This window comes from Mytilus galloprovincialis, chromosome 5 (genome assembly GCF_965363235.1).
Source record: "Mytilus galloprovincialis chromosome 5, xbMytGall1.hap1.1, whole genome shotgun sequence".
Classification (NCBI taxonomy): domain Eukaryota; kingdom Metazoa; phylum Mollusca; class Bivalvia; order Mytilida; family Mytilidae; genus Mytilus; species Mytilus galloprovincialis.
The window spans coordinates 67,755,070-67,776,829 of NC_134842.1; the positions used below are offsets into that span (position 1 = coordinate 67,755,070).

The window sequence follows — 21,760 nt, forward strand, 5'->3', positions numbered from 1 at the left end:
CCACCATCATCATGCATCATGGGTGCTTTATTTTAGACTAGGTTCATTTATTCTCCAAAATTATCCAATAGTATACTTCCTTTATCACAATCTTTTTTCTATCTTTACAGAGAGAGTGAACGACCATCAGAGAGTTCTACAGAAATGAGAGTGGGGAGTCCTCATTTGGAGGGAAGAAAACATAGCTATCCAAGTATTACTGAACTTCAACATCAATCATCAGTCGTAAGTCTAAATAATATACAGTTCATAACGAATGTATAGCTTCATAGGCTAGTTGAAAACTGCTTATTAGATATTTTGCATTTTTTTCCCTTCAATATTGGAATCAAGAATTACTTCAAAAAATAAAATAACACAAGAGGCATGTGATATTTGTGAAAATTTCATCTATAAATCTATTGTTTAAGTAACTATTATTAGACGCCATAGCTTCATTCAAAAATAGGTGTATTACCATTATTAATTTTTTTGCGGTAATTTTATTTTGAAAATAATTGAATAGGACCCTTACTAGCATGCACCTTATATAACAGTTGTATTTTACAGAATGAGTCTCAATCCAAGGTAAATTATCATGAGTGATGAAAAGTATTGTACAAAGATGCATGTTTTCTGTGGTGTACTGTTTATTGCAATCCGTATAATATACTTTTCTGTTTTCTTAACCAAGGTGTTGTCATGTGACATAGACATTTGAATCATTCTAAAAAAAATTTTTATCATTAAATCATTACAGATTAATTATACTCCTTCTTTAAATAAGTGGGGTATACAGTTTTATCTCTGTCTGTCAGTCTGTTGGTCCGTCCCATGAATATTTTTGTCATACCTTTTTTCAGGAAAAACGTCAATAGGATTTCTGAAATTTGAATTCAGGGTTTATATTTAAGTCAGCTTTACCGTGTGATGCATTTTCAGTTATATCTCTCAACAACTTCCTTGACAGGCTGGGGTATCATTAACAAGCAGTATCCCACAGTTTCACTTGTATTTTTAAAAGCCATAGGCTATATATGCTAATTTTAACATGAGTAGGCAATATATTTGTAAATGAATTGCTAATAATCAAAATATATTTGTTGAAGAAAAAATTCTTAAAATGCAATATGCTTTTACTCATTTTATCATAGGTGGGCATTATATCTTTAAAATCTTGCTAACAAATCAAAATATAATCTATTATTGATTATGATTTGTTTTTTGTCAAATTGCCCAAAACTGCCTTGATAGTGCATGCATATTGATGGTTGGTATCTTATTTAATTATTTAAATTTTATCTCGTAAATAATATTCATTGATACATGTATTATAAATTTGTATTTCTTTTTCTTTAATTTTGTATTCATTTAAACTGGTTCTTTCCAGTTTGTTAAATCAACCATTTTAAATTCATCTTGTGTATATTCTTGTCAAATTCACTCTTTGAAATCATTAGTTTCCACTAAATTGTTTTAGAAACTAGTTCTTCCACTTTACCACAATGACTGCAACATTTATCCACTTGAAATAATTTAGAATAAGTAATTCCACTTTTGTCAAATATTTCACAAAAAAAGTTTGATTATTTCAGTCTCATATTAACTAATTCACAATTTGCAATGATTTTTTTGAAATTTGATAACTGTTTGTGCACTTAATTATTTTGTTGTCATTGTGAAAAAATGAATCACATAGACATTTTCTCTACTTTAGTACAGTATTTGTAGCTTAAAAACAGAATTAGTTAAATTTAGGTTTCTACTGCGGAATCTTTTTTTTTTGTGGGTACCACTTTTCGTTAATTAAGGAACAATGTATTTGCATTGATATTTTATTTTCGTTGCCTTGCAAAATTTTGAATACAAGCCTATGGAATATTTTGTTGAACCTTATAATTGTTTGTTTTCCTATTCCAATAAAATCAACAGAAATTGGTACACCATGAATAATAAGAAATTCACAGTAAGGAAATAATTTCATAGGCTAGGCCTCAGATTTTCATATTCAAAACTTCATATTTTCACTGCTTGAATTAAGAAAATAGAGTACCTTCTATACAGAGTGGTGAAGTCCATTTCATAGATTTGTGAGCGTAAAATGTTTAAAATGAGCACATTCAAGTTATGTAGCCTGCAGAAAAATAAAAATAGAATGCAAAATGGAGACTTTAACAATATTTATTTTCCAAATTCAAAGTAAATTAACATTGATATGTAGCAACATTCTGTAAGTTGGAATGCTTTATGAGAAAATCCCAAGAAACAATGCAATGAAATTCTGATTTTCTTAGACAAAAACAAAGTAAATTATTTCATTTGGCTTGCTCCAATAGTTGTGAACCAGTGGTCCCAACACTTTTATGAAAAATATGTCACCATCTAATGCAAAATTAATCATTTGAATATATTTCAGTCTTTCAGTTCCAACACATTAGGTCGTCAGCTCTCACAGTTTTCATACAATGAAGAAGAAGAAGAACCAGTTATAGAATTTAAGGAACAAGACATTGAAGAAAACGAAGATTCTGAAGGTTTGATCAACATGATCAATAGTTTCTAACTTATTATGCCCCACCTACGATAGTAGAGGGGCATTATGTTTTCTGGTCTGTGCGTCCATTCGTCCGTCCGTCCGTTCGTCCGTCTGTCCGTTCGTCCGTCTGTCCTGCTCCAGGTTAAAGTTTTTGGTCAAGGTAGTTTTTGATGAAGTTGAAGTCCAATCGACTTCAAACTTAGTACACATGTTCCCTATGATATGATCTTTCTAATTTTAATGCCAAATTAAAGTTTTTACCCCAATTTCACGGTCCACTGAACATAGAAAATGATAGTGCGAGTGGGGCATTCGTGTACTGAGAACACATTCTTGTTTTCTTGGATATTTTATTTGACATCTCAATTTGCCTGTTCTAGCCGATTTCACAGAGATCTTTTTTTGTAATTTTCAAATATTCCTGATGTATTTGATAAGCTTTACAAATTTGAGACAGTTTGAATAAAACTATTTTTAAACTCCAAAATTGGCAAATTTAAATGCATTGAAAAAAAAATTGGTTTACTGTAAGTTCATAGATGTGTACCATTGGGGAATGTAATTAAACAGGAAAAAATGACATGGCTCATTCTTCACACAAAATTCCTACACACACACATAGAAATCAAAGGAACAACTTAACAAGGAAGGAGGAATGGTTTATTGCAAGGGTTTGTGATTATTTGTGGTCATACTTCAATGTACAATTTATGACAGCATCATTTCTGCTGTATTTAATGAATGGCTGTGATTCATTTTGAATTTATTGAACCATAAAATTAATTTTTGACTCTTCACATTGAATAATTCGTGAAGCGGATTATGTTAAGTGTCAAGAGTCAAAAATTAATTTTATGTTCAATAAATTCAAAATAAATTATTGCCATTCATTATAAATAAATTTCTATCTAAAATAAAGCTCAAAGATATATATAAATAAGAATAACAACGTACACAGATGTTTGCGTATGAATACACGTTAGAGTGGGAGTGTCTTCATAAAAATGGATAACATTGAAATTAATCTAATTCTTTTAACCAATCAGAAGACAGTAAATACTCCAAATTTATTTATATGTCAGATAATCATAATTTTGAAAGTTCAATTGAAATAGTGCCCTGCTGTTTGCTACAATGGCATAGACATAAGTAACTAAAGTAAAATACATTTTTACCATAAGTTTCTTTTTTGGCGTATGCCCTGTATGGTATTTTTCTTCATCACTAAAAACAGTCAATTTTACAATGATTTGTCATTTCATAGCCCTAACCCTTGATACATTAGAAATAGAGAGTAGGTAAAAAAGATTGTTAAAGATATAAACATAAATTCAAAACAAGGCTATTTTGATTTTGCCATTTGATTAGGGCTATTCCAGAAAAAAATGTATGGGGGGGGGGGGTTGGAAGGCACATTATATTAATAATACATGGGTGATGGGTGTCAGAACAACTTTTCACACTGTAATGCACAATAATTCTCAATTATAATTGTCTGGGTGGCGGGTGCTGACAAAAACTGCCTTCCAAACCCCCCCATACATTTGTTCTGGAATAGCCCTTATGGATTTTCCGTTTTGAATTTTCCTGGTATTTTGGTATTTTCCTGATTTTACCTTGGACAACAACAAAATAAAACAGAAATCAAAAGATAAATTTTCTTCAATGGAAAATAGTTTCCTTATTGATAAAGATTTATTTTACAGCTTCTCCCTTGAAGAGCAATACTGCTGAAAAAGATGGTAAATTGATAAAGAAAGAGCATCAGGAGAAAGGTGCAGTGAAGGCCATTGTATACTTACATTATGTCAAAGCCTGCGGCACTGCTTGTGTTATACTGGTTCTATCCTTACTGGTATCCTATTATGCTTTGTTAGTTGGTAGTAATTTCTGGCTGTCTGTGTGGAGTGAAGATTCTACTGAGTTTAATACACAGCTAAAAGCATTCCAGCAGCTAGGAAATAGCACCAATATGACTGCACCTGTAAGTTAATCTAAGGGGAGATAACCGATGGGAATATTTTGATCATGTGACTTTTATTGTTGTCTTGAAATTTTTGTATAGTGTATTCATTTGCATATTGAATGTTTCAAAAATGGAATTTACCAAAATTGATTTGATTTATACACACAATCTCTATACATATGTAAAACATCAAGAGCCAAGAAACAAAGCTATGATTGCTGGTCTTTATCTAAATGTCACAGTGAAGCATGAAGAAAATTTATTACAGCTCTGCAAATTAGTGATAAACTAAAGCAACTTTTTACGCAGAACTACTTGCAATCACACAACATCTATGCTTTAAATATAAGCTGTTTGGTTATATTAACAGATTATATATATATATATTCTATATCAGTACAAAGAAGATTGCAGAAATTTCTTTTTACCAGTATATTCTGTATTTTATTTATGCAGGTATTTTTCTATATATAGAATAACAAGTTATAGACACACCTGGTTGCTTATTAATTTTGCTGTATTTTCAGGTATTTAACAACACTTATTACACCAATATCTATGTGGCATTATCTGTAGGAGGGATCATGGCAGCTTTATTGGCTGGTCTGGTCCTCTATGTTGTTGGGATTAGGGCATCTAGAAATCTACACAAGTTGATGCTGGATACAATTCTGCATGTACCTGGGAGGTAAGAATTCTGATATCAATAAAATGTAATATATAGTTCATAAATGAAATCAACAGACAAATAATTTACTTTAAAGTCATATAAGAATTTCTTTTAAAATATAATTTTAAAACAATTTAATTTACTAATTGTTTTAAAAAAATTATTCAAGCACATTGTTGTTGGCATAAAATAATACAATAAGACCACCTTTAAAAAAATCTTTGTTTGATGTTGCCTACCCATGCCTTGCAGGGTTTGTTAGTACACATTGTAGGTAGGGATGTTGTTGTTTTTTTTTGCCAACAAAATAAGTTACATGTTTTAGACAAGAAAAAGACACGAAAGTAGGAAAAAATCATTAAACAAAAATTGAAGTGATCTGAATCATAGAATTTGTTCGGGTAATAAACTTTTTAGGTTGGTAGCTATATATAGGTAGGCAACAATATATATTGTCAAGTGTAATTGCTTTAGGGAGCTACCATTTGATTTTTTATGGGGGGGGGGGGGGGCTAGGATGAAATTTGAAAAAAAATAGGCAGGACAGGAGTTTTGAGTTAAAAAAAAGGCAGGATGAAACACTTGCAAAAAAAAAAAAGTCAGGACGACAATTTAGGTAAAAAAAAGTCAGGATAAACTAAAAAAAAAAAGACAGGACCGAACAGAGTGAAAAATAAAAAGGCAGGACAGAGATTACAGCTAAAAAAAAATGCAGGACATAATTTTTCATCCTAGCCCCCCCATAAAAATCAAATGGTAGCTCCCTTAATACATAATTATCGTTTTACAGATTCTTTGACACAAATCCCAGCGGAAGAATTATCAACAGATTTTCTAATGATATGGGACAAGTGGATCAGGTAATATATTATTCAAAAACTAGAAATTTAAAAATTCCTAGATATTTTATTACAGGTCTGCAAAAATTTTGACAGGTTTACCAAAAAATACCTTCCATAAAAGAAGATGTGGTATAAGTACAGATGAAACAATTCTCCATCTAAGTCACAACTTGTTAAAAAATAAACCATTATAGGTCAAGGTACAGCACTCAACACAGATCCTTGGCTCACACCAAACAGCAAGCTATAAAGGGCCCCAAAAATGATTAGTGTGAAACAATTCAAACCAGAAAAACCAACGGTCTAATCTATATAAAACTTGCAATTAAAATATTTTTAGCATTATTTGTGTGTTGCAATTCATGAAAATGCAATAATTAAATCTTTCCTTTTTGTCTGATCCATTGCACAAGAATTGCAATTAAGGAAGTTCGCTGCTCAGTTTAAAAATAAATAGTTTTCCATAACACTAGTATATATTGATAGGGTATCAATTGAGGAATCAAAAAAGCAAAAAAAATAAAGGGGTCAATGTGCTTGTTTTTCGCTATATTAGCTATTGGAATTTTGGCGTGAAAATGTTCTCTCTTGATTTTTCATAGCTTTATCATTGACCAGTTAAAGTTCTCAAAAACTATTAGAAAATAAAAATTGTATAAGACTTTTACAAATGAATAATAATAATACATGTAAAAGATTTATAAAAAGAAAAATGGGGGTCCATGGGCAAAATTTTTTAAGGCATTCAAATGGATAAAACCAGAGGATTTCCAAAATCTGACAAAAATTCCAAAACATGACAAGCAAACATTTTATGCTTGTATACATACATTGGCAAAGCACCAAATTACAGAATTGATGAAAATACTTTTCCTCCTTCCAGGAAATTGAAAAATGAATCAACAGCATTTTGTGAAGTAATATGTATCATTTTATTTTTCAGAAACTACCAAATATTTTGGATAACTTTCTAGGCTGTTTATTTACCACACTATGTGCTGTGATTGTCAATACTATAACCACGCCATACTTTCTATTAGCTGCCATACCTCTGTTTATACTGTATTATCTCATACAATTGTTCTTCAGAGCTTCGGCTAGGTAAGTGTTTAGCCCTCGACTGTTTGTTGTCTGTTTGACACATTCCCCATTGCCATTTTAACTTTATAGGGGGTAGAAAACCATATATGTGTAATAAAAAAAAAGATATCGTATGACTTTCAATTATATAACTATCCAACAGAGTCTAAATATAAAAAAGAAGATGTGGTATGATTGCCAATGAGACAACTATCCACAAAAGACCAAAATGACACAGACATTAACAACTATAGGTCACTGTACAGCCGTGTGGTCTAAAGTAGTTACTACTGTAATCACTAGCCAGTCAACACTGAGGTTGTATGTTCGAACTCTGCTCATGCTGGTGCACTCGACTCCAATCTTGATTGACTAGGATTGTTAATTTTCTTATCAAAGGTTGATGGTTTTCTCCGGCCACTCAAGCTTCCTCCACCAATAAAAACTGTCCGCCACGAAATAGTCTGAATGTGGTGCTTAGAAGTGGTGTTAAACAACATAAATCAAATCAAATCATTGCATACCTTACAGTATGTGACAGGGTTTAATATGAATGAGAGTCCTCAAACTCCTAAACCTGGAACAAATGTAAAACCAATTTTCTTTTTGCTCAACATTTCATTTTTTTAGAATTTACCAAAATATCAATACATTTACCGTAAATCTTATTTTTAAGATTTTCCTGAGCCAAGAAAATAACTGCTAAATAAATTACAATAATAACAGTTTATATGCAATTTGTTTTGTAGAGAGTTACAAAGATTAGATAATACAACAAAATCACCAATCTTTTCACATTTCTCAGAAACATTAAATGGACTACAGACTATTAGGGCATACAGGTAAAGTATATTTATTATTCAGTTTTCTGAGGTCCAATTTAAAAAACATAACAGAAATGTTTTTACTGTGTGTCTGTATGTCTGTTTGTCTGTCTATGTTACCCTTATCAGGTAAAAATTTGGATTTTAAGGTTGGTTGAAGTCACATCAAATATTAATTGATCTTCTTAATACATATATAATATAAGTAGTTGGACCCAGATTTCATTTGTCAGCAAACATGGAAATGTGATATTGTGAGAAGGATATTGTTTCCTATGGACCTTTAATTTGTTTATACTTTTACATTTTGTTGCATTGCATTATAGTTGCCTTCATTGAAAATTTCTGAATCAGGTATTTCTTTTTTCACAATGATTTCAAGTTCAATGGTCATTATGAAAATAAGGAGATGAGTTATGATTGCCAATGAGACAACTTTTCATCACATACCAAAGTACCTCTTGCCAATGAAGAAAAAACAAACACACAGTAAAACTCAGTTGTACACAAATATGAGTCCAATGTCAGATTAGGTAACAAATGAAACTAAGCAAAATGACAATGATACAAAAGTTAACAAAGAACTACTAGCAGTTACTGACATGCTAGGTCCAGACTTCAATAAACAATTATTGAAAGAACAAACATCAATAGCTGTTAAAAAATGTAAGATTCAAATAATTATAAACATTTTTCTTTTCAGGGCAGAGAAAAGATTTTTTTCCAAAGTGATGAATTTAATAAACAAAAACAACACACCATTTTTATATATGCATACAGCTAATAGATGGTTAGGTGTAAATTTGGTAAGTAATATGACAATTTCTCTCTTTTTTTTATTTATTACTAAATCAATGGTTTACAATAGTATGAATTAAACTTTTTTTCTGAAATCATGCCAGCTTTAATGTCCAACCTGCTTACACTCAGTACTCTTACAATTTATAAAAATTAAGTTTACAACAAATTTATACCTTCCACCTATTTAATATGACCTTTTATTTCAAATTTTCATGTCAGTCAAAAAAGGCTCTTGTCTATAGTGGTCTGCCTAAAGTATCAATTTATTTGCCAGGGTTGATGATATTGTTATTCCCATAACACACAATGACTCTTGTAGTAAAATGTCGTTATGATAAATATTGTATCTAGCCCTTTCTGTGCTATCAACATGAAAAATCTTTCACAGTTTGTTGTTTGAAATGAAATAATTCTAATTTGGAATTTTTTGCAATGCTTTTATTGATGCAAAAGTTGCGACAGGATAGGTTTTGCAACATTAAAAATTTTCATTTTAAATTGTAATAGCATTTGTATGCAGCAATTCCTGAATATGCAATCATTAATCTCATATTTTTATAATGCCTCGATCACACGTACATTTAATTCGAATTGAATTCGAATCGAATTCGCTAATCGCAGTCACACACTCTTCTTTTTTTAATTCGAATTGATTCAAATTGGCTAATTTGAATTTATCAATTTGCATTAGAAATATGTTTGTGATAATACAAATTAAAAGTTAACGTCGTTAGCACAGTCAGGCTAATTTGACGCGCATTGCAATTCGAATTAGAATTGACGTTAGGACGTAAAACGTTTCAAATGCGAATTAAATTAATTCAAATTAGTTAATGCGATTCGAATTTGAATTACGTGTGAACTCAGCAATAATTTTCAAGGATCATAACAACAAATTTTTAAATTTACAGAATCTAATGAGTAAATGTATTTTTTTCTTTCCAAGGATTATTTAGGGTCAATCCAAGTTTTATTTGCTGCTGTAGTAACACTATCCAGCTGTCTGGCAGGCAGTACATCACCTGCATTTGTTGGTCTAGGAATAACATATGCTTTACAGGTATATATTAACTATGAAGCTTTTTCTTTTTGTATAGTGATCACCAATCTGTGAGTTTCAACATTACTTGTGGCAAGATGTGTTTGACTCTGGTCTTAATTGAGTAAGAATGACAGTTTTAATGCTGAAGGTCCAATTTTCTTTGCATTTTCAAGCTCCCTATGTCTATAAGAATTGGACGACATGACTGTGCTGAAAGTGGTGTAAAACACCAACAATCAGTCAATCTTGTTTCTTTTTTAAAATCATAAGTAAAATAGTGCAAATGCAAGAGCATGAAAATAAAGTTATAAGACTATTATGATAACCGTGGAATGAGAAATAACAAGAAAGACTTCACCCCTGAAAAAAAGTAACCAAGCTAGCATGAGACTGTGAACTTTAATTTGATTATATCTGGCATACAAAGATACAATTTCTACACTCTCTTAAAAAATCTGGTTTCAAAATAAGAAAAATGCACTGCTTTATTTAGGTTAATTCTTGAAATATGTTGATATTAAACAATCAGAAGTCTATGTTCTAATATGTCATACATTTTTATGAAACTAATAAACTAAATTTTATAGAGAGAAAAAAATCAACCTTTATGATTTTAATTATTATAATAATGTATTGTAACAAAATGATTTCAGGTATCATTTTATTTAAATTGGATTGTAAGAATGACAACTGAGACAGAAATGTTAATGAATTCTGTGGAGAGAGTTCATGAGTATACCAAGTTAGAAAGAGAACCTGACAAACACCAAGACGGTGAGTAACATCCTGCATAATTATATAACCTAAAAATACACCCAGATGATGAGGAACAACTATTTGTTTTAAAAAGAGAGGATATGTTTATACAAAATGATAGATCCTTACAAACACCCAGACAGTGGGTAACATTCCACACAATTTAAGAACCTTACAAACACCAAGATAAGGATTAACACCTATTTTCAGTCTAAAATGAGTACGATCTTTGAATGCACAAGAGTAGAAAGAAAACCGAACAAACAAAATAAGAAGCTTTTAAATAGACTGTTATGAACTGATAGTTTATCCCATGGATAAAACAAAAGAATTCTGAATATTGGACAAAAAATAAAAAAACAACTTTTCCTCAATTTACAAAAGTTGGTATCCATGAAAATAAATTAGCATGGATTGTTCTTTAATTTGCATCTAAATCATAATAATACATACTGATTTTCTGATCTTTTTAACTGTTTTATTTCTTACTAATATCCAGAAATATTATAATTTGAATGCTTCTGAAGGGTAATTGCACAAATAAGCTTTGTTATTATATTGAATATATTACCATAAAAAAAAACAATACTCATGATTATATTGTAAAACAGTTTTATATATTTTTTTATAGGAAACTTGATTGTTGATGAATCCTGGCCTGAGAAAGGGGAGATAACTTTTGATAAAGTCAGTCTAAGATATGATTCCCACTTAGATCCTGTGGTAACAGAGGCATCATTTACTATAAATGCTGGAGAAAAGGTAATGTCATACCAAAAGTTTTGTTATTTCTACAGTATTATACCCTTACTTTTATTTCATATTTAATTAATGTTGAATATTATAAAAAAAAGGGGGCCCCTGTTGCCGTGTGGTCTCAAATACTGTACCACTAGCCTTTCCATACTAAGGTTGTGAGTTCGAATCCAGCATGTTGCAGATGCACTGGACTTGGATCTTGAATGACTAGAATTGTCAGTTTTCTTTCTGAAGATCAGTCATTTTATCTGGCTTCTTTCACTCATAAAAACTGACTCCCACGAAATAGCACAATAGTGTTGAATGTGGTATAAAACATTAATCAATCAATCTATCAATATAAAAGAAAGAATTGCAAGCTTTGTTATAGAGTTTTGAAATATTAAGGGATGTTGAAATGGTTGCGATGTATCAAATATTAGATCTTTATTACAGACTTCAAACTTGTTTTATGTCCTTGTTTAAAATAAGATCCCTATTATGATTTACATGAAAATGGAATTACAATGTACATGGTTATATTATGGGAAATAAATCAGCATTTTTAAGAGCAATTTTCCAAAAATTTGAAATATTATACTGTAAATTCAGAAATTGTTGCATGTATTCAGTATTGCCATTTTGTCATTTCAGACTACAATGCGGTTTTAATATTTGCAATATTGAGAAAAATCCTGTTTAATTCATATGAAAAAATTTCAAAATGCGAGTTTTAATTATTGCCATTATAACCCTGTCGCATTTTTCATAAAAATAAAACATCCCAATAATTTTTGAGTTTACAGTATATACAAATATTTTCAGGTTGGTTTATGTGGAAGAACAGGCAGTGGAAAATCATCTGTTACGTTGAGTTTGTTCCGCATGATTGATATATGTGGTGGCAGTATAATCATAGATGGGAAAGATATAGCAAGAGTACCTTTAGAAAAATTGAGATCCCAGTTAGCAATAATCCCTCAGGATCCAGTTTTGTTTGCTGGCTCTGTGAGGTAAGTTTAAGATATAAAGATTTGTGTCTGCAAGGTTGAAATCTCGGGAAAAAATGTTTTTCTTCTTTACATAATATACTCAGATACTAAGATATACCACACCCCCTTTAAATTCTTATGTAAAAAATAAGGAAAATTAATGTTTTTATAAAATTACTTCACTACAATGGGCAGGTATTAAAGCTTCAGTCAAAATCCATATTATTCTGCTTTGGTTTTTTTGGCTATATTTGAATGCATGAACATACAATATACGGTTGAGTCATTTTGACTATGTATGTGGTACATGTACTTATTTTCATTTATTTCTTGAGCTAAGAACAACTAAGAATACATAAATAGTGTTAAAAAAAACAACAAATTCAGCTGTATACTTGTGTGGATAGTGTGAAAATGATAAAAAAATAAAATTCTTTAATCCATAAAAATTGGTGCACATATGAATAATTCAATGTGTTCCAGTAAAAAACTTTAGTGTAGACAGTATTGTATTTAGAAACAGATAAATAAATACTTACAACAATACAATACAATAAATAACTTTAAACTTTCAAGGTCAAATATCAGAAAGTAAAATAACTTAATTACTGAACTCCAGGGAAAATTTGAAATGGTACAATCAAAAGCTCAAACATATCAACTGATTGGAAAATGACAGTCATATCCTGACTTGATACAGGCATTTCCTTATATAGAAAATGCTGGATTAAACCTGGTTTAATAGCTATAGCTAAATTTTTCACTTGTAGGGCAGTCACATAAAATTTCACTATACTGACAACAATGTGTGAACACAACAAACAGACCTTCTTTAATAGAGTCTGAAAGCATTTAAAAACTTTTAAAAATGGACATACACACACATATATCTGTACAATAAGAAAATGCTATATAAAAGTAATGATAAAATTTGTCTACTTGTTTTAGGTACAATTTAGACCCTACAGATACTTTAGATGATGAGAAGTTGTGGTCAGCATTAGAAACAGTACAAATGAAAGAGGTCATTACTGCCCTGCCGGACCAATTAAGTAAGTGGCATTATTGTCATTTTAAGAGATGCATGTGTTAAGAGAATTACGTTTTAGGTTGAACTTAAGGGGAAATAATCAAACTTTCGGCTCTCCCTTGACATCATTTGCAAGTATGCTCTTGAGGAAATGATGATAGGCTGTCGAAGGGGACTATAAATGGCTTACCCTTGTTAAGAGCCATATCTCTTGCACGTAATAGACTCCCTTGTAGATTTCGAAAAAGAGCAGGCTTATGCCACTACAAGGCAGCACTGGCACCTGCAAAGTGGAGAGGGATTAATATAAGTTACAAAACTTGTTTCCCAATCCACTTTAAATAAATATGTTTAAACTAAATAATAAAATATTTGTTTTATTTTGTAATAAGGGGAAATAATCAGAGATTTATTGTTGTTTGTACTAAGGGGAAATGATCAGAGATTTGAATTTTATTTTAAGGGGAAATAATCCTATATTTTATTTTATATCAAGGGGAAATAATCAGAGATTTATGTTTAAAATTAATATATTTTTCATATATTTTTGTCAAGTCTGCAAAATTTTGTTGAGGAAGCTAAATATAGACATCCAATATTCTGCTGTAGCATTGTCAAGTGACATTGAATGACATGAAACTTGGAAATAAATTTCATCAAGATTAGCAAATTATCATCTGAAAAAATAAGTTTGAAATTTGTATGTTACTGTATATTTATTATACTGAAATATGGATTTAGTTTTTGCAAATAACTTTACACATTTGCAATAAAACCCTTTACACAAATTTTTAAATGTTTAAAAACTTTTTTTTTCCTTTAAGATTCTGATGTAACAGAAGGAGGAGAAAACTTCAGTGTTGGACAGAAACAGGTTTGTCAAATAACTTTTAACATACATTGAAAATTAAATTAATACTATGAATACTTTATTTCTCATAGAACTGCGGAAACATACTGATAGAGAACGTACATTGATCTATAATGGTTTACTTTTTTAAAATTGTTATTTGGATGGAGAGTTGTCTCATTAGCACTCGCACCACATCTTCCTATATCTAATAACTATAAGGTACAACTGTTACATGCATCTGTGAACAATATAATGAAATTAACTTGAAGGACAAACTTTCACATTTCTAACTTTGATTCACAGAGATGGGAGATTCTGTCTTATATTATTGTTTTAGTGAGATAACTCTATACCGGTAATATAATTTCCAGTGTTGAACAATACTGCAATTTTTATTGAAAGTTGTATCATTAAGAATATGTTATGGAGCTGTTACTTGATTTCCCCAATAATTTCAGTTTGACATTATGTTTCCTTTTTGTGAAACTATTTAAAAATCTTTTGTTTCTGAGTTAGTCTTGGGATGACATCATGCGTGGTTCAGTCAGTCTTCTTATGATATTTTAATTTTCTTTTGCCTTTGGAAATCTATTGTTTTTAGAGAGCATAAAATTGAGAATGGAAATGGGGAATGTGTCAAAGAGACAACAACCCGACCATAGAGCAGACAACAGCAGAAGGCCACCAATAGGTCTTCAATGCGGCGAGAAACTCCCGCACCCAGAGGCGTCCTTCGGCTGGTCTCTAAACAAATATCTATACTAGTACAGTGATAATGGACGTCATACTAAACTCCGAATTATACACAAGAAACTAAAATTAAAAATCGTACAAGACTAACAAATAAATATATTTTTTTTTAATTATGTTTTCTATTCCACAATATAACACATGTGTGATATAAACGCGGTTTCAATCAACATTTTATCATTTTCATCTAAAAAAAAAAGATGTCAGGTGTATATCTTTGTATGCCAATCCAATATTTTGTCCACAAAAGACTCATCAGTGATGCTCAAATAAAAAAAAAATAAAATAGAAAGATGAAGTACAAAGTTGAAAAACAACCAGGACCAAAATTTCTGAAAGGTTTTGCCAAATGAATCTAGGGTAATCTATTTCTGGAGTAAAAAAAAATTATTATTAAAATATATATTTTGTATTTTCAGTTATTCTGTTTAGCCAGAGCCTTTTTAAGGAATAATAAGATACTAGTACTAGATGAAGCCACAGCCTCCATAGACTTAGCCACGGATAATAAACTTCAACAAGTTATCTTCTCAGCATTTAAAAACAAAACTATCATCACTATAGCAGTAAGTACTTTTTTTATTTAGATTTGTAACTGTTCATAGGATACCATTTTTGATGGATTTTGTGGGTAAAGATAAACCACAAAGGAGTAGGTTCAGAAGGATCCCTTTTGGCCCCAAACTATAGCAGTTTTACAAAATTGTTAAAATACAAACTTCTAGCTATTTATTGGAAAGTGGAATACTTCTGCCACATAAATATGGGCTGACAATACAATGCACATATATCGGGTACTAGCATCATAAAGTCATGCTATATTACTGAAATCTTCACAATTTTAGCATTTGAGTTAAATTTTAGACGGTTTTTGTCTTAAATGGAAGTTGATGCATTTGTGTTCATTCTTAATATTTAAATGTAAGTTGTATTTGATAATACAACCAATTTACCAACTTACCTCCAACAAATAGCACAATCGTAGGATGATTTTAACCAAACGCAATGCTTTTTGTGTATATTTTTGAAAATATTACCCTGAATGCATTAGTATCTGAAAGTGCAAATTGTATATATCTTTGTATCTTTTTCTCTTCAGAAAATCTGTTGAATTGAAACCCATAACTCATGTTTTTGGTATGAATTCTGAATTTTAACTATGAGTTTGACTTTCAGATATGTATTCAACATCACTAGCTAAGCATAAAAGTAATAGCATTGTAAATTAGAAATGAATGGCCATAGACTTGGAAGGATTACTATATGCCTTGACGAAAATTTACTATTTGGGGTTTGTCAAACTAAATACGGGGCCGAGTGGTCTTAGTGGAACTTCTGTATCACTAGCCTGTCAATGCTGAAGTTCTTGGTTCTAATCCCACGAGAGGGAGGGGCACTCTATTCCAGTCTTAATTGACTAGGATTGTCAGTTTTCTTACCGAAGGTCGTTGGTTCTCTCCTATAACTGCAGCACCATTCACCAACTCACCTCCAACAAATAGCACAATAGTGTTGAAATTGGCATTTAGTTCCAATCAATCAATCAAACATGATAACATATTTAGTAATGATATTAGTATTGCACCTATACAGTATGCACCAGTTGTATTGTAACTTAACATGATTTTTGTCTCTTGTAGCATCGTATTTCCACAATTATGAATTATGACAGAGTTATTGTTCTTGACAAAGGCAAGGTTATGGAATATGAATCACCAAAGAACTTAATGAAAGACAAAGACAGCATGTTTAGTGCATTGGTCAAAAGTGTCAAAAATAGATAATTTGAAATCAAATCTAGCCCCAAAATAGGTTGATACTGGCAGCAATAAAATATGTATATAGTTTTACAATGTTAGAAATAAAATTAGGTCCAAGCTATTCCATATATATATGAATGTAACAGCAAGGCTTTCATGCATTTTCAAAACATAAACTGTATCTATTTGTGATGAATCTTTTCACACTGATTTCTTAACAGTTAACATTGAAAAATGCAACACTTTTGAGAGATCACAACAATTTTGTAGGTTTAATTGTCAGATTAATATTTGCCTTGTTTCTAAAAATCTTATGATCAATTAGCTAATGTGACAAGAAAATAGACTTGGATAATAAAGTGGGAAGTAATTATAACATTTTACATCAAGTAAACCTTTTTATCGTAAATCATGCACCTTATATTTAGATTTAGTGTACATTTTATCATGACAATAAAATGACTGATCTTCCTTGTGGCAGTCAATTTCTGTTCCACATCCATATTAACATCTTTACCTGGTCTGTCAGTGAATGTGATGAACAGAATAACATGAGATCTACTTTTCCTAGTTGTCAAGGACTGCTATGTGAAATGACTGTGAAATTGCATGTCTTGTAACAAAGTTTAACCCACCATTATATTAAGATAATGCCTGTACAAAGCCAGGACAATTGTTTAACTTCATTCCCTTTGTTGATATATTCCTACGTTTGATTTTGTCAGTTTTTAGGTGTCAGACCACCAATTCACACCCTCCAATTTAGAACGTATGTAAAAGTAGCCCTTCTCCGACACAAAATAGTGCTTTTGATGTCCTTGTTTACTTAAACTTACCAACAAATTTGCAGAAATGTAACAAACTTTTGGTGAAAGAGAAATATATCTAGACCATTTTGAGCCAAAATTTACTTGTCTTATGAGTTTGCATTAAAAATTGAGGATTAATGCGCTCCATAGTATACTAATTTAAGATATCTAGAAAACCGGGGGTTATTTTTGGAGTACCTCTGTTCCAAGGTCAGTTATTTTGTTAGAAGGCTTTAAAGGTATGGTGAAAATTGGCATATAGAAAGCTGATACATGTACAATTCAGGATATACCTGGTTTCTATGAACTCAAGGTAAAATATTAAGAAAGCTGTGAAAATTGCAAAATTTGGTTGAACAGAAAGGGATTTTTAATTGGTCTGACACCTTTTATGGACAATTTGAATTTACTTTTAATATCAGTATTTTTGTAATACTTATTTTTGACAGTTCAGGTAAACATTATATATAAGACAGAATTTTTGCAGTTAAAGATAGTCAAAGCTAAATGTTTATCATAAAATTTTTAAAGTTTAAGCTGTTAAGAATCATTCTATAACAGAACATCACTGCCATTAGGAGGGATAGTCATATTTCAGTTTATTATCGTATGTTCAGTAAGGGAATTAACTAAACATTTAGTATGTAAGTGCAATTAGTAATTTCTAGGGAAAATAATTATGAAAAATTGTGTTCGAAAGAAAACAATATACAGGTATGCATGTAAAAAGTATTGACAATATCAAAATTGATGAAATCAGTGCTTGAATTTATGTGAATGAAACATTTATATCATATTGTCATGTATTGATATATTTGTTGATTACCTATCAAATGATTATTTGTGTACAGTACACACTTTCAGTTGACAGCTAGTTGTTAAGATGGTACCCAACACTTTCACTAAAATTAATTTGGTTCGTTTAATTTTCATAAAATTTTGTCAAAGTATTTACTTTGAGACTTTAATAAAAATATAAAAATTTAAAATTTTTTGAACCAACCGTTTTGTCAGAAAAATTACACTGGGTATATAGCAATTGGACAAACACCAATATTGATCATTGAGAAGCTTAATATTCCTTATACAACACAATGTAATTAAAACGTTCAGCTGAATTTACAGAGTTATCTCCCTGTAGTGTTAGGTACCACCTTAAATATTTATTTTAGGAACAGTTTTTTGCACTGCATTGGTTTACACAAAATTTCTTTGGCGACAGAATATATTAGGGTCTGGATAGTGGCCCATTCATTTCTTTATTATTTTAGACCAATTTTCTATTTGCTTTATCTATTTTGTCTATTTTGACCACCCATGATGCTCTGTTCTCTATTTATTTTGTTTGCCTTTTATTCTGCACATTTTGCCCATTATTCTCTAAACACCATCCACACTCATTTATATAGTGAAAAGTGGAAATAAATTCACCTGTTGCGTTATTGTTACATATTTATATAGGCTATGAAATTTTTTTTTCAGTTGGTGCCAATTATTATTGTGACATGACAATTTTTTTTTTACTGAATTACATGATAATACATTGTGGAAGTATTTTATAACTTTTTTTTAAATATATGTTTTTTTATTTATCAGTACATTGTTGTTAAATCGTAGTTTATGATTGTTTTTGATAACTTAATTGAATGAAAAGAATCTAATTATAAATAGTGTAATATATAGCAATAAAGAAAGTTCTAATTATCTTCTTTATACAGCTATGAATGATAAAGACTTGTAAATATTTTGACAAAGCCACACATAACATATAAGTAACAGTTTTAAATGTTAACAAATGTTCTTTTTGTTTGTATCAACTGATGAGCAGTTAGGCGTCTAAAAGGTAACAGTTTCAAACATATATAGTCATGTTTTTTTAGTTATGCTTCCCTAAATAAACGAGAGACACCATTCGTCAGAGGGCATATATTTAACCTCAGATCCATTCAAAAGTAAAATCATGAAAATACTGAACTCAAAATGGAATCAAATGTCAAAATTAAAAGCTCAAGCACATCAAACTAATGGACATCTACTGCCATATTTCTGACTTTGTACAGGCATTTTCTTATGTAGAAAATGGTGGGTTGAACCTGGTTTTATAGCTAGCTAAACCTCTCACTTATTTGACAACTGCATCAAATTTCAGAATATTGACAACTACATGTCTGTAAATTATTAAGTTCTAACTCATCAAAGATACCAGGGTAATATTAAGGTATGCAAGATGTGTGTTTCTTCTACATACTGTTCAAGTCAAAACAATTTCAAACCTACAAATACAAGATGCAGTGGCGCATCCAGCCATTTGAAAAGGGGAGGGGTTCCCAACCCAGGACAAAGTGGGTTTCCAACTATATGCCCCCATTCAAATGCATTGATCGTGCTAAAAAAAAGGGAGCGTCCAACCCCCTGAACCCTCCCCCTGGATCCACAACTGAGATGAATAGCATAAAAATCGAAAATTGTGCAAAACTACTTACAAAGGCAAACTAATACAACTGTTTAGAATTCCTTCAATACAACATTCACGAAAATTGTAAAGATTAATCAAACAAATAAGATGGTTTTTTTCATTTTTAGTTTCAATTTTTTAAGAATATTAAGTTCATGTGAAGCATTTTTTTTTGCCTACACACACAGCTTTAGTCAATTTAATTGGTATATTTTCAGTTTGCTTCTTAGAATGAAAGATGTGTGCATCACCTCATATTTTGAAATATTTAATCTACAAGAAGGTTATTTACCCTGTTGACATTGTTTTTTTTTTTGTTAATGTATCTATTTATTTCCTTTTTTTATATTTGAATATAGTTGCTGAGTACAATATTTGTTTATTTTTAAGTTTGATTTTGTAGTTTTACACATGCACATAAAATTTACATAGACATTTTATCAATGTAGAGTCTTAGTTTTTTATGGTTTATTTGTCACATATATTTTTGTTTTGATTATTTTCTGATTATTGCATTTTAGGCATTATTAACACTTTTTGTACAGAATTGTCTATTTAACATAGATTTTTCCTGGCTTAATTTACAGGAAAATATAATGATTAAACATGAAAATGATTTCTAATGTTTTTTATTCCTGCTGAATATATATATATATACACTTTTATCCTCTTACTAATGGTTGATTGCTTGTTGGTGTTCATTTCTATTTTAGAAGTCTTGGCATTATCATGACAGTTTTGCTTTTGGAGAAAGCCAGAATGCCCAGAACATTTGCAATCCTAGTCACTTAAGATCAGATTGGAATACACTTTGTCGCAAACAAGGCAGGAAATAGATACATAGTAAGCATTGTTGAAGAGCTACTTACAATGTAGATCACTTATCATTGGAGGACTCTGCTTCTGCCTGATAATGGCTCTCTAACTAATATACCTCTTAGTGAACTTACACGTTTTATCCCGCCACATACTTTATGTGTCTGTCAATCTCCAAGAGGTTGATGTTTGTAATTTTTCTCATGTTTGTTTTTTGTTTATTGTTGTTCATCAATTAGTCTCCGATTTCTTACAGAAGCAACTGACATGCATTGACTGGACTGTTAAGAGAGGTACGAAAGATACCAAAGGGACAGTCAAACTCATAAATCTAAAACAAACTGACACCATGTCTAAAAATGAAAAAGACAAACAAACAACAGCAGACATGACACAACATAGAAAACTAAAGAATAAACAACACGAACCCCACCAAAAAACTAGGGGTGATCTCAGGTGCTCCGTAAGGGTAAGCAGATCCTGCTCCACATGTGGCACCCGTCGTGTTGGTTATGTGAAAACAAATCCGGAAAATAGTCTTATTCGGTAGGTCACATTCATGAAAGGGAAGGGGATTGTAGTTACGATGTAAGAAACATATCCGATATCATTTGTGAAACGGTCAACCAACTCGTGATGGCGTCCGTAAAATTTACAAAGGGATGATTTCAACTTCACCATTTGGAACTCTTGGTTAAATAGCTTCCTTGTGAGCAGGAACCCTCTATCAAGAAAATCATGATAGGAAATGCAAGCACGAGAATATCGTATCAATTGGGAAATACATATCCCGTATGCAGGTGCTGCTGAAATGTTGCTACTTAGAAATGGAAAGTTCACAATTGGAAAGCTGAAATCATCTCTTTTGTCGTAAAGTTTTGTTTTCAACCGACCCTCATTGTCAATTTCTAGATGTAAGTCAAGATATTAAATTATGTTGCTCCTGACAAAAAACTTACTTAAATCACCAAAAAATCAATGTATTTGAACAGCTTGTCTGAGGTTAAGAGTAACAAAATAATGTAAACAGTAATCTTTTTGAAAATGTGTCTTATATTCTA

At 30.8% G+C, this 21,760-nt stretch overlaps 1 protein-coding gene across 3 annotated transcripts in view; it reads left to right on the forward strand.

The window, feature by feature from the left end:
* Positions 1-20,499, forward strand: part of LOC143076287 (ATP-binding cassette sub-family C member 9-like) — a 46,658-nt gene extending 26,159 nt beyond the window's left edge. For 2 of the 3 annotated variants that reach the window (XM_076252017.1, XM_076252016.1), the window contains exons 19-35: positions 111-225; positions 550-567; positions 2,396-2,513; positions 4,222-4,499; positions 5,009-5,169; positions 5,942-6,011; positions 6,937-7,094; positions 7,823-7,915; positions 8,601-8,703; positions 9,645-9,758; positions 10,394-10,514; positions 11,128-11,258; positions 12,060-12,247; positions 13,175-13,278; positions 14,081-14,130; positions 15,279-15,425; positions 16,500-20,499. In XM_076252017.1, coding sequence (XP_076108132.1) covers positions 111-225; positions 550-567; positions 2,396-2,513; positions 4,222-4,499; positions 5,009-5,169; positions 5,942-6,011; positions 6,937-7,094; positions 7,823-7,915; positions 8,601-8,703; positions 9,645-9,758; positions 10,394-10,514; positions 11,128-11,258; positions 12,060-12,247; positions 13,175-13,278; positions 14,081-14,130; positions 15,279-15,425; positions 16,500-16,643 — 2,113 coding nt within the window. In that variant the 3' untranslated portion in view covers positions 16,644-20,499. The remainder of the gene's footprint in view (positions 1-110; positions 226-549; positions 568-2,395; positions 2,514-4,221; positions 4,500-5,008; positions 5,170-5,941; positions 6,012-6,936; positions 7,095-7,822; positions 7,916-8,600; positions 8,704-9,644; positions 9,759-10,393; positions 10,515-11,127; positions 11,259-12,059; positions 12,248-13,174; positions 13,279-14,080; positions 14,131-15,278; positions 15,426-16,499) is intronic. The other variant, XM_076252018.1, reaches the window with a different exon arrangement.
* The last annotated feature ends 1,261 nt before the right edge of the window (positions 20,500-21,760 follow it).